The sequence below is a fragment of the Echinops telfairi genome, unplaced genomic scaffold (genome assembly GCF_000313985.2).
Source record: "Echinops telfairi isolate 266 unplaced genomic scaffold, ASM31398v2 ScPeMD7_18;HRSCAF=68, whole genome shotgun sequence".
NCBI classification, from domain to species: Eukaryota; Metazoa; Chordata; class Mammalia; order Afrosoricida; family Tenrecidae; genus Echinops; species Echinops telfairi.
Window position 1 is genome coordinate 83,399,487 of NW_022103915.1, and position 12,806 is coordinate 83,412,292.

At 51.4% G+C, this 12,806-nt stretch overlaps 2 protein-coding genes across 2 annotated transcripts in view; one reads left to right on the top strand and one right to left on the bottom strand.

The window, feature by feature from the left end:
* The window catches only part of NOP9 (NOP9 nucleolar protein), an 11,804-nt gene extending 8,075 nt beyond the window's left edge, over positions 1 to 3,729 (bottom strand). The window contains exons 1-5 of the mRNA XM_004698499.2: positions 3,483 to 3,729; positions 2,782 to 3,258; positions 2,000 to 2,110; positions 1,419 to 1,560; positions 341 to 533 (exon numbers count right to left, since the gene is read on the bottom strand). Of these exons, the coding sequence (XP_004698556.1) occupies positions 341 to 533; positions 1,419 to 1,560; positions 2,000 to 2,110; positions 2,782 to 3,258; positions 3,483 to 3,729 (1,170 nt within the window). The remainder of the gene's footprint in view (positions 1 to 340; positions 534 to 1,418; positions 1,561 to 1,999; positions 2,111 to 2,781; positions 3,259 to 3,482) is intronic.
* Positions 3,730 to 3,914: 185 nt separating this feature from the next.
* The window catches only part of DHRS1 (dehydrogenase/reductase 1), a 10,558-nt gene continuing 1,666 nt past the window's right edge, over positions 3,915 to 12,806 (top strand). Inside the window, exons 1-6 of the mRNA XM_045287657.1 lie at positions 3,915 to 4,143; positions 5,506 to 5,677; positions 10,016 to 10,159; positions 10,305 to 10,384; positions 12,355 to 12,487; positions 12,756 to 12,803. Coding sequence (XP_045143592.1) covers positions 5,528 to 5,677; positions 10,016 to 10,159; positions 10,305 to 10,384; positions 12,355 to 12,487; positions 12,756 to 12,803 — 555 coding nt within the window. The 5' untranslated portion in view covers positions 3,915 to 4,143; positions 5,506 to 5,527. The remainder of the gene's footprint in view (positions 4,144 to 5,505; positions 5,678 to 10,015; positions 10,160 to 10,304; positions 10,385 to 12,354; positions 12,488 to 12,755; positions 12,804 to 12,806) is intronic.

Genomic DNA, 12,806 nt, shown 5'->3' on the forward strand with positions numbered 1-12,806 from the left:
AAAAAAAAAAAAGAATTTCTTAAATATAGAGAAAAACTATATAGTGGTTCATAGGACTGACGCACTGCCACCAAGTCGATGCTGATTCATAGCCACCTCGTAGGAGAGCGCAGAACGGGCCCTGTGGGTTTCCCAAGACTAACGCTTTACCCCAACTTCTCCCCACAGAGCAGCTGGAGGTTTCGAACTGCTACCCTTTCGGTTAGCAGCCCAGCTCATGACCACTGTGCCACCAGGGCTCCACACCAACCACCGACTCTTGTATGACCGGAACATGGTGCTAGCAGAACGAGCAGAAACTGGGTGTAGAAACACCCACCGGCCAGCTCCCGAGACTCACCAGCTCAGGAGTCGTGACAGCATCCAGCAAGCGCTGCAGAGGGAAGTTGGCGATGGGATGTGCAGCCAGAGCCTGCAGCTGCCCCTGGAAGTGATCCCCAAAGAGGTTCTGGAGCCTTGGGGGCTCCAACACCAGCAGCACCTGCTCCAGGAGTCTGGAGCTGGTCTGATCCCGCAGAAACAGCAGCAGTGGGCTGGAGACAAGAAAGAGATCAGCACTAGTCATCCCAGAGCTGCAAAGCAAGACGACGACATAGCCGCCTACACTAACAGCAAAGTTCAAAAACAAAGCAAAACAGAAAATGACAATGCTGGAAAGGGTACAGAGATTGGAAGCCTCATACAATGCTGGTGGGGCTGTAATTATGCGCAACCGGCTCTTCTTCAAACTGGGCATAGAAAATCCATACAACCCAGTAATCCCTCTGCTGGGCCTAAACCCTCAAGTAAGAGCCACAAGAGGAACAGACATACCCACACCCACGTTTATCGCAGCACTGTTCACAATACCATGATGGAAGCAACCTACAGGCCCATCAGTGGAAGAGTGAATAAAGATGCTTTGGCACATATGCACAACGGTTACTATGCATCACTAAGCCGGTGAAACCACAAAGCACTCAGGGCTTGGAGGGACCTGAAGAAGATCACGCTGAGTGAAATTAGTCAGTCCCCACAGGACCAGTACTGCATGAGACCACTGTTACAGAGAGGGGTGGGGGGGGGACATCAAAGGTCTTCATACCAAAGGAAAACAGCCTTTGAAGGTTACCAAGGGAGCAGACAGATAGTAATTTGGGTGAAGGGGAAGACAGTATTCCACAAGAGGGAGAAAAGAAATCAAAGCAGGAAGGGGAGGGTGGTACGCATGCTACTGGGAGAGATTGATAAATAGCTTAAATCACTGAACACAAAATTGATGATCTGAAATGTAAGCCCCCACCTAATTCACAATTTTTTTTAAAGTGTTTAAAAACAAAGCAAGAAATCAAGCAGTATCCACTCTACTCCATTCAAATGCAATCGCATCCTATCACCCACCCCTTTCACAGTCCAATCCACCTTGGCCCTCACCATACCTGCCATCTGCTGAGGCCTGGCGAGTACTCAGGTAGCCGATCACTGCACTGCAGAGATGGGCACAGAGCTGGGGCCATCTGTGACGTAAGACCTGTAAGGCCACTTGAAGGCAGAAGCTGGAGACTTTGTCGGTGATAAACACTGTGACAGAGGGTGGACACAATCAGAGTAGCCTCCTCAAACTCCAGACGGCTGGTACAGCTGGCACAACCTCTAACCTTAAGCACAACTTACGAGCGACTAGGGACACAAAAAGCCCTTTACAGAGTGCTCTGCAGTATCGAACAAGATCAGATGAGAAGACACACAAGCTGATCCAAGTCAGGGCCTTGTTTAAAGGTAACCGAAAAACCAAAGCCACTGACAGCGAGTTAATTCTGACCACAGCCACCCTGTCGGGAGGCAGAGTAGATCTGCCCCTGTGGGTTTCTGAGGCAAAAAATCTCTATGAGAGTTGAAAGCCTCCTCTTTCTCCAGCAGAGCAGCTGGTGCTTTCAAACTGCTAACCCTGTGGTTAGCGGCCCAATGTGCACCCCACTGCGCCATCGGCGCTAGAGCCCTCTCCTACTATCCTCCTTACCAGCAATGTCCTTCAGAAAGCAGGCGATCAAGTCCTGAAGGCAATTCGAGAAGGTTTCAGGGACCTCAAAATCAGTCGGCTTCCGTTCCCAAGCTGGGGCCCTTGGCGCATCTGAAGGCAGTGAGAGCATGCGCAGTGGTGAGACCACACTCACACAGGAGGGAGGTGATGGCCACACGGAGCACCCAAATGTCTCTTCTCATCTAAAACACTTCCACCGGCACCCCCTGGGCAAAAGGAGATGGTCCAAACGCCCCAACCCGGTATTCAGGCCGAAATCAGACCTCATCTCAAGTCTCTAACCTTATTTCCCTGAGGTTTTCAAAACAGAAGTCACAGCCTATGCATGTAACATATCATCGATTTTGTACATATCAGAGAGCATGTTGTTGTTTTTTGTTTTGTTTTGAGGTAGCATAAAGTTTAATGAAATAGGACAGAGTACAAAATCCAAAGAGAGGAAAGAAAATATCAGAATAGATGGCATGTAGTAATCTTGAGCTTGAATTCATTATGTGTAGATCTAGCCACGCTCCGCTATGTTTTCATATTGTTTGTTGTTCATACAGTAGACTGTGGTTTTTTTTAAAAGGCTGAAATCCATGGCTCTACATGAAACACACACACTTGCACACACCAGCCTCAGCATACACCTAAGTCCTGTCCTAATTTCTCTACTTCTTTAAGGTCAAGTTCCTCCAGGAAGGCTGCTCACATTCTCCTTCTGGACTTCCTCAGCTCTCCTTCCCTCTACATGCACTGCCCTCTCTTGGGATACTCACCAGATGACTGGGACCCACGGGCCCTGCTTCTCTCTGACTCCAGAAGGGTCCCTGCTAAGACCTGCAGCAGAGTTCTGACCACGAAGCTGCCGTGTGTGTCTCCACAGTAGAAAAGAAAGTCGCCCGACACCTCTGTGGCTAGTGCCAGGACCAGGTCCTCCAGGGTCTCAGGGGGACCATCCTCCCCGCCGTCGTCGTCGTCGTCGTCGTCCTGCTCCTCCTCCTCTCTCTGCGCCTCCTCCTCCTGCCTCCCCAATAGGCGGGGCAGCTGCAGCAAAGCACTTTGCATCACATGGACCCCACACCGATGGCAGGCCACAAAGCGCACGTTGGGGTGCAGAGCAGCCCATATTCGACAGAACGGTTTCAAGGGACTGAACCCCAACAGTTCTTGGAGCATTTCACTGCCAGTCCTGTTAGTGGCCAAGGCTAGGGCCTGACCCTTCACTTCCTTCAGTACATTCTGGACCATCAACTCTGGAAAGAAGTAGTTAAGGAAAACTGAGAGAAAAATCGGGTTATGCTCCATCACTCGACCAATGGGTGCGGAGTTGGGGGGTGCGGGGGCAGGGGCGAAGACGAGGCGATGGGCGAGAAAACTTGGTCCCCACGTTCTGGGGACCCCCACCAGGCTCCATGCCTGTCCCGGGATTTTGTCCGGATCGTAATTTCTCTGGGACCTACTCAACAATGCTACTTACCCCTCTCTTCCCCCGTCTCAGGAGCTTCTTTCAGCGCCGAGAGCGCGCGGCGGAAATACCCCAAAGCTTCGGGGCTCAGGTGAGGGTGCGCATCCACTGCCGGCTCCGGGCGCCGGTCCGGAGGCGGGCGGGGTTGTCGCTCGCGGCCTGGGGGGGCGGCACCCGACCCCGTGGCCCCGCGCCCTCGTTTGCCACCGGCTGGGCACCGGCGCCCGGGCCTGTGCGGGGAGCGCGGACCCAGCCCCATGGGCGCTCCGACCGGGCCGCTCCGAAAGCTGCCGCGGAAGGTCTCACGCCGCCCCGCTTGCTACCGACGCGCCGGCGTTCCCACGACGCCGCGTGACGCGTCATAGCTCCGCGACGCCGCCGGGCGAGCGCGTGGGCGTGTCCTCCTGGAAGCCCCGCCTCCTTGTACTAGTCCCGCCCCCCGGGCCTGGGGACTGAACTAACTCTGGCTCTAAACCGCAGCCGATTCAGTCCCGGCGCCACCGTTCTCCCGGAGCCCACCCTCCACGTCTCCAGAACCCTCGGAAGAGCGTTCTTCCTTCTACCCCACCTTTTTACCCTGCCTCCCTCACCTTCCACCGGGATCGAAGTCCTCGAGCTGCAGGTGTGCTGAGCTAGACGCCGCCGGCAGGGCCCAGAGGCTGCTCAGGTGCAGGTAAGCAGCGCGGGGCGCGAGCCCCCGCTCGGCTGAGAGACCCCCGGCCTCGAGTTCGTCCTGGACCAGGGAGCGGTCCCCCGGGCTCGGTGGGACTGAACCAGACCAGGAGCACAGCACCAGATAGTCCAGGACACTTCTGGGTGCTCCGAGAGGGGCTGCCGCCCCAGGAACCCCCGCCGCCCCTGAAGTCAGCCCCCTTCAGAGGGTCCCCATAGGGCTCCAGTCCAGGACAGCCCCACCTGACTCCACTCCCCACTCTCACACTCTCCCATCGAGCCTTGTCGGCTCGTAATGAGCCTACAGGACGGTTTAGAGCTGCCCCTGTGAGTTTTCAAGGCCAGAACACGCCCGCGGAATGGTGGGTGGTTTCGAACTGCTGGCCTTGTGAATCACAGCCCAACGTGTAACCATCGGGGCTCCTAGCTTTAACTCCCTCAAAATAAAAACTCAAAACTCATGGACATCGAGTCAATTCCGACTCATGGTGACCCTGTAGGACAGGGTGGAACTGCCCCTGCGGGTTTCCAAGACGAACTTTTTTTTTTTAATCATTTTTTGGGGGCAGGGGAGCGCTTACAAATCTTGTGACAGTCCATCCTTTGTTTAAGCACACTTGTACATATGTTGACGTCAACAATTCCCAAACGTTTTCTTTCTACTTGAGCCCTTAGTATCAGCTCCTCATTTTTCCCCTCCATCTGCCACCCTCCCACCCTCGTGAATTGATCCTTGATCAATGATATATTACTGTTGTTATTTCGTGTCTCACACTGTCCATCGTCTCCCTTCACCCACATCTCTACCCTTTGGGGAGGAGCTACATAGCCAACCTTGTGATGAGCTCCCCCTGTCTCCTCCTCCACGCCCACTGTCCCTACCATCCTCCTACCCTATGATATCACTACTCCCACTACTGTTCCTGAGGGCTTTATCTATCCTGAATTCCCTGGGTCAAGAGCTCTTATCTGTACCCATGTGGGTATTCCGGTCTAGCTGGATTTGTAAGGTAGAACTGGGTCATGGCCGTGCGGGGAGGAAGCATTCAGGACATCAGAGGAATGAGGGGAGACTGTAACTCTTTGCAGGAGTAGAAGGCTTCATCTTTAGCCTGGCTGGTGGTTTCTAACTGCCAACCTGACAGTCAGTACCCCCACGCTTAACCATTCCACCACCAGGGCTTCTTTCCTTCACTCCCTGGGCCTCCCCAAAGAGACGCCAAGCCCTGCCCAGGGACTCCCATTCAGTGGGCCCCTCTGATCTTTCTCCCCTCCTCTCATAGGATCCCAATCGTCTGTGTTCCCCGTCTTACCCCAACTGCCTCCATGCACTATTCTTCAGAGCAAATTTGTGTTCCCACAGTTGTTCCTCCTTTGCTTGAGTCATGGCAGCTCTCATGAAGGGTCAAGTGTGTGTGGTGACTGGTGCCTCTAGGGGTATTGGCCGAGGCATCGCGCTGCAGCTCTGCCAAGCTGGAGCCACGGTGTACATCACGGGCCGCCATCTGGACACACTCCAGGCCACAGCTCAGGAGGTGAGCACTTCTGGGACCCAAGGGCAGAAAGTACCTGGGTGGGCCTTTCGGGTTCACCATTCGTCTCCAGCTCTCCCTTAATCCCAGAGGGTTGAGCCACACAGGATACTCACTCAAAGTGAGCTGGGCAAGCACCGTAAGTAACCAGATCAGGTCAGATTTTGCCCCCAAGTGAGTTTCATAATAAAGAAAAAAAAAAACTTTTAGTTTGAGCCCTTCAGGAATGTTAGCGGGGGGAAAATGAGGACCTAATGCCGGGGTTTAAGTGGAGAGAAAATGTGTTGAGAATGATGAGGGCAATGAATGTACGAATGCGCTTTACACAATTGATGTGTGTATGGATTGTGATAAGAGTTGGATGAGCCCCTAATAAAATGATTAAAAAAAAAAAAAGGAATGTTAGCATTGCCTCTAAAGGACAGTGGCCATGTGTTTTGTTCCATGTTGGGCAAAACTTTGTGGAACCAGACATTTTCCTTTGCCAAGTCAGACTTCCCAACTCCATTTTGGGAAGTGATAAATATTTGGGTGCTGGGGGGAGCCCTGAGATTACAAAGATGACCGAAATACGATATTTGCTCTTAAACAATAAAATTCAAGAAGAAAAAATAAAATACATAAATAAATCCAAGAAGAAGGCAGAAGCAGGAGGGATTGTTTCCATAATGGGATGATGGAGCGTGCAAGGTGTGTATGGACTGGGGCGTGCAGAGGGGGAGCACCGGGATCCTCAGAGGAGTGGCCAGGAAGGGAGCGTGTCCTGGAGAAGGTGGTTTTGAACCGGGGACAGGCCATTTTGATGCATTTCTGTTTCTTCCATGAACATCACAGAAACCATTTCTACTTACCTCCTACCATTAAAGATGACTTTTATACGAGACAAATATTTATAGTCATTTTCTTCTAACCCTTCTAATCTCGAGATCCTGTGTGGCATGCCCGTATCTACGGATATGCATCAATTTGACTTGAACGTAAGTCAAGTATCAGTCCCAGTAAATCAGTTTCATTCATGAAAGCATTACTTCAGCAATGAATATAAACATCGTCAAAAGTTCTTAGAAAGTACACATCAAATGTAAAGACAAACCACGCGGTGGAGAGTGTCAGACTGACCAACCCAGGCGAGCCTCATGAGTACGGCGAACCCAGTATCTTAAACGTTGTGTAATGTTAAATGTCATACATTTTATAGAAGCATATAGTTTCACGTAGTTTCATTTCTAAGTTAGTAGTGTTTAAGTGTGTTGTTTTTTTAAATAAAATAAGTTGTCTAAAGAAAATGTGCGGTCCTGTTCACGCGTCATTTTGACACGTGTCTGTAGAGACAGGTCTATAGGAAATGTCCATAAACCTAGTGGGAAACTGAGTTGTAAAAGGAGCCCTGGTGGTGTAGTGGTTATGTGTTGGGCTGTGATACTCGAGGTCGGCAGTTTGAAGCCACCAGCCACTCTTCAGGCAAAAGATGAAGCGTTCTACTCCCATAAAGAATTACAGTCTTGGACACTCGCAGGGACAGTTCTTCTCTGTCCTATAGGGTCTCCAGGAATCAGTATTAACTCGCTGGCAGTGAGTTTGACTTTGGTTTGAGTTTGAGGGTTTTTTAATTTTGTTTTAAGTTTGTTGAGTCAGGTAAGAAAAGCTAGGGGAACCCCTCCATCAGAGGGCGCTACATAAGCAGAGAGACCGCAGTAGAAGATTCCGTAGGGCTGCTGGGAGGACTAATGCCCGAGTGTGTAAGCACCAGGCAGCCCACTCCAGGGAGCCGAGGTGGACAAGAGGCTGGGAAGCGAAGAGTGGGTGTGGGGAAACCATGGCGGGGAACCCTGAGCTTGTGCTTTAAGCAGTGGGGATTGTCTCGGTGAAAACACTAGACTGTCACTATGCCAGAACATAAAACAAAAATGTTATTAAGGGACTAAAACCATTTTGCAAAACTGGTGAAGATTTACACACAGTTGTGGGAGACTTTGCAATACTTCAGACGGCAGAGAGAACAGAACATGTTTTAAAAGTCCTGCAGGCCCTATGAGTTAGGCATCGGATGATCAAGCCTCCTGGCCACTCCTCAGGAGAGAGATGAGGCTGTCGGCTCCCTGAAAGATGTACGGTCTGGTCTCAGAGCCCCTAGACCGGGCCACTATGAGTTAAAAGTAACCCCATGGCAGTGGGTTTGTTTGTTTGTTTTTGTAAACAACTGATACAGGAGCTTTCACAAAAGTTACAAAGCGTCTGTTAAACTATAAATGTCAACATTTTCTGAACAGTTTAGCTAATTCATTACATTCTGAGGTCATCACGTGCTGAAGTTTTGGGCTGGGGCTAACTTTCTGTTATATTGGCAGTCTGCCTCTCTAACAAATTGAGTCTCCACCGCAGTTACAAATTTGCAAATGGCTAACAGAAAGAAACACAGCAGAAAATCCTAGAGAAGGAAAATCCGTTGTGGAGTCAGGATGTAAAGCGAGATTTAACAAGGACTGTAAAGTTACTTGCAGGTTCGAACTTCTGTGTATCGTGATCGGTTCTATTTCCGACCTCCTGCTGGCCAAGGCGCCTTCTCTGTATTTTTCCCAAGCAAATCTTTGTCCAGCTTAGAAATGGTGGCTTTTGCCTTCAGTGCTTCTCACCCATAGACTCTGCTTCAGAGAGTTCACGCTGGCTGCAAGGTGTAGAATTAATTTGAGAAGGAAAAGCTGGCAGTCAGGCGAGCAGTGTTGAGGCATCTCCGCAGTTCCCACGAGGAGGTCAGAGGGGTCTCCAGAGCGTGGCATAGCTCGGTGGTTCTTGAAAGGGTCACCCTTCCTCCTCTGACTTTGGGGAGTGATCTTAGGGCAGAATGAGACGTAGAAATAGCCCATGCCTAAGAGCCATGGTGTATTTATTGGTGTTCAAAAGGAGAACGGAACGGGATACACTAAGAGCGAGCTGTAACCTGAGAACAATGCGGCTCTGTGATGGGGCCTTGCTCGATACGGGCCCTCACGAAGAGATCACTGAAGATATGGGGCTGCAGGAGCGTGTGTGTCCAGCATTCAGAAAGAATGTCTGGGGTCTTAAAAGGTTGTCTGAAAGCAAACACCCATTTAAGAGAGGTGTCAGCTCAACCTGCACAGAAGAAACACAGCAGCCTGTAAGATCCAAGGATTGTAAATAAATGCCCCCCAAAAAATCCAAGGTCAGGGGAATTGTATTAGAGCTTAAATTCTGAGTACCCAGTTTCATAGTGGTTACACTTGGGGCTGAAATTTGTAAGGTCAACAGTTCGAAACCAGCAGCCACTCTGCAGGAGTGAGACGGGCCTTTCTGCTCACATAAACAGCTACAGTCTCAGAAAACCACAGGGGCAGTTCTACCTGGTCCTAGTATGTCGCTCAGAGTCAGCATCGACCCGATGGCAGTGCGTTGGGGGTATTTTTGTCTTGTTTGGGTTTGGGTTTGTTTGGCTTTAGGTGACAGTGAAAGCCCAAGTCCATTTGTAGCGTCCCCACGTGGACTAAGCCTCCATTGAATTCCCTCGGACCATTGACCCGGGACGGAGCAGCCTTGTCCTCAGACAGAGTGTATCAGAAAGTGACTGAATGCAGATATGATTCAGTTAAAATTGTTTCCCTGTTGGGCCCATTTTTGTTGTGTTCTAGTTTTTCATATTTTCTGCTTTCTTTGGGATTGAGGTTTCTCTTGAGTTTTATTTTGTTATTGTCAGATTTGTTTGTTTCATTATGATTATTTTCTTCAGATAAAATCCAGGCCAGGTAAATCTATCGAGAGAGTAACTGGATTCAAGTTTCTTAGGGTTCATGGCAGAGGAGGTTGGAGGGGACATGGGGAGCGAATAACAATACAAAAATGAAGGAACTGTTCTCAAATGGATTGTGGGGACGATGGGGCAGCTCTGTCACATATTCTAGCCATTGGCTTGTGTGTGGTGCACGCGGGCTCTGGTAAGAAGCCTGTCATGTGCAAAACCTTCCTGGAGACGAAGGAACGCTGGTGTCGGGAAGAAGACTGGTGAGTGACGCGGGATGAGAGCTGGAAGACCAGGAGGGGGGAAAGGCAGCCAGCTACCCGTTTCTCTAGAGAACACCCCAGACCGTATTCACTCCCCAGGTGCTCTGCCTTGCATCTAATAAGCCTGAGGAACTGTGTCTTCGTGTTCAGCCCACCTGGCTCTGGGCCCAGGGAGTGGGCCTCTCTGTCAGTCCTGCAACTCTTCCAACACACAGCAGCATGGCCTCAGTGGCTCCCTAGGAGGCCAGGCGGTCATTGTTCCCAAAGCCTCTTTAACTTGGGGAGTCGCATATTCCTGTGTGACGGTGAGCTTCTGTCCCCCTGCAGGCGCAGTCTCGAGGGGGCCGCTGTGTGCCAGTGGTGTGTGATTCGAGCCACGAGAGTGAAGTCCGCCGCCTGTTTGAGCAGGTGGACCAGGAGCAACATGGGCGTCTGGATGTGCTGGTCAACAATGCCTATGCCGGGGTCCAGGTGCCCTCTGAACTCTGACCCTGGCCCCACGCTTCTGCCCTCCCCCTCTGACTCCGGAATGCTCCTTCCCACCCCTCCCATCCAGTACCCAGCCCCTCATTCCTCCCCTGCCTTCAAATCATCACCTTCTTCCTTTGCCTCCTAGGCCATCTTCCACAACAAGGATCTTGCATTCTGGGAAAGCCCCGCTTCCATGTGGGATGACATCAACGATGTCGGGCTCAGGTGGGTGTCCCCTTGGCCCCGACAAGGGTGGGGCTCCCCTTGCTCATGGAGCCAGCCTGAGGGATGGGGCCTTTCTCTATAGGCCCTCGTCACCTTTGCCTGCTAGCCTCCCCGGCCCACTCCTAGTCTCCTCCTTCTATCTCGTTTGCCCCTTTTACCTCTGGAGAAGCTCCTTGCAGGGGCATCCCTGCCTGGGGGTGTCAACTTGGCCCTGTTGCGATGGATCCTTGTCATTAGAATAAGCCCTGGCTTCTCCCCTGCATGCTCCAAGCCCTCCTCCCTCGTGAGGCACACCACCCAGGCTTGGTGTTTTCAACCAGGGTTAGAGGAAGCAATGGTTTTGTTTTAGATCCAGAGAAGATGAATAAGAAAGAGTGAGGACTAGCCCTTCCCTTGGGCATCATCACTTGCAAGGCTCAGCAGTAGCTTTTCCCTTCCCTCAAGGGCGCCCAGCATTATCTGGTGCCCACTGTTTGTGGAAACTCTAATGAGCAAAGAGGGTCTCCAAGTTGTGTTCAATAATGATCTTTGTTAGTGGAGTCGTCGTGTGCCTTCGGTTCCTCGTTGGTTGTTTGGGGACCGACACTTGGACTATTCACTGCCTGTCTCTTCCCCCACTGAGTTAAAGCAGATCTCTGCAGAGGCAGAGCCCCTCGGCCTGTTTTGTAAAGCATTCCCCCAGTTGATTGATTTCTTGCATGCACGCTAGCCCCACATTTTCCACATCCTTGGATATAAATGTATGTGTATGTGTCTGTGTGTCAAAATGTTCATGGAAAATGCGATTGCAAGATAGTGGAATTTGCTAGAAACTCTTTGAAGCTGTGTATTTGTATGTATGTTCTACTTAAAAAAATTCAAACCTACCAATCTTTTCTGTTACAGTTTCTATCTTGGTGTTATGCTAAGAAAAGCCCTTCCTAACCCAATTTGTGAGCCCCTTCACCCAGGTTTTCCTGTGGAGCTTTCGATACTTTTGTGCCCTCATTTCTTTCATTCGCTTCCTTAATCCTGTTGGAATTCATTTTGAATAATAAACTGAGAGCTGAGGTTCCCCCCACCCCCACCCCCCATTGCCTGGGCGGTCCTTCTGAATCTATTTATTGACAGATCCATCTTTCCCGCTTGGTTTGAATTGCTCCCTGAATTCTCACATACACTTGCACGACGTGACTATTTGGTTGCATGGATTTGTCTGTTGCCGTGCCAGCACTGCGAAGGAGGTTACGTAGCGGCTCCGCACTGGGCTGTAGGGTCAGCAGTTTGACACCACCAGCCGCTCCGCAGGAGAAAGACAAGACTTTCTACTCCCCTGAAGAGCTACCGTCTCGGAAACACGCAGGGCCAGTTCTATCCTGTCCTATCGGTCACTAAGTGATAGTCAGTTTGGTGTGGGCGTACACCAGCACTGCATGCTTTAGCTCTCGTGTCGCTATTGCGCACACACACACACACACACACACACGCGCGCACACACACACACACACACACACCCCACACCCTCCAGACACTCCGCCTCCTCCGCTTATTCTTCTCCTTGAGCTTTGAGTTCTTCCATCAGTTCCTCCACAAATCAAGATGAATCAAGATGTCAATCGAAGACAGAGTTGAATGTGAGCATTGGCTTAATTGGAACGCATGTTTTACACGTTGGTCCTTCTAATCGTCAAAGTATGTCTACCCTTCGGTTCTGTGGGTCAGGATTTGATCATGTTTTACATGTACGTCCTATACACTTCTTAAGTCCCCTCCTCCTGAGATCCCATGTTTCTAATTGCTCCTGGTAGCTTTACTCCACTGCGTGTTCTAAAGACTGTCCTTTCTCACCTGTCGTTGGCCTCCAGCCCCTGGCCAGCCAGGTCTACCGCCGTCCCTGTGCCTATGACAGCCACTAGAGGGCAGTAGACACTGCCGAGGGACTACAGCGCCTGCCCAGCACTGCAATGCCCATTACTCTCCCCCTCTTCCAGAGGCCACTACTTGTGCTCGGTGTATGGGGCACGGCTGATGGTCCCAGCTGGGCGGGGACTCATCGTGGTCATCTCCTCCATCGGGGGGCTGCAGTACTTCTTCAATGTCCCCTATGGCGTGGGCAAAGCCGCGGTAAGGACCCAGAGCAGGTGGAGGGCAGTGAGATGTAGTCCCTGGTGGTTGGAATGCTAGGGCTGGCTTGTCCTCACCCCTCCCTCTGCCCCTCTGTGGGGCAACACCTCTGAGTGGGCTCCTCTTCACTGGCCAGACTAGCACCACCATGGGAAAGGGAGGCTGCCATCTCCCGGGAAAGGCAGGGCAAGAGGCTGGGTATCCCCAGGCGGAGCGGAAGATGGCATGGCTAGGCCCTGGTGCTCACCCTACCTCCATCCCTCCACAGTGTGACAGGCTGGCTGTTGACTGTGCCCAGGAACTGCGGCGCCACGGGGTC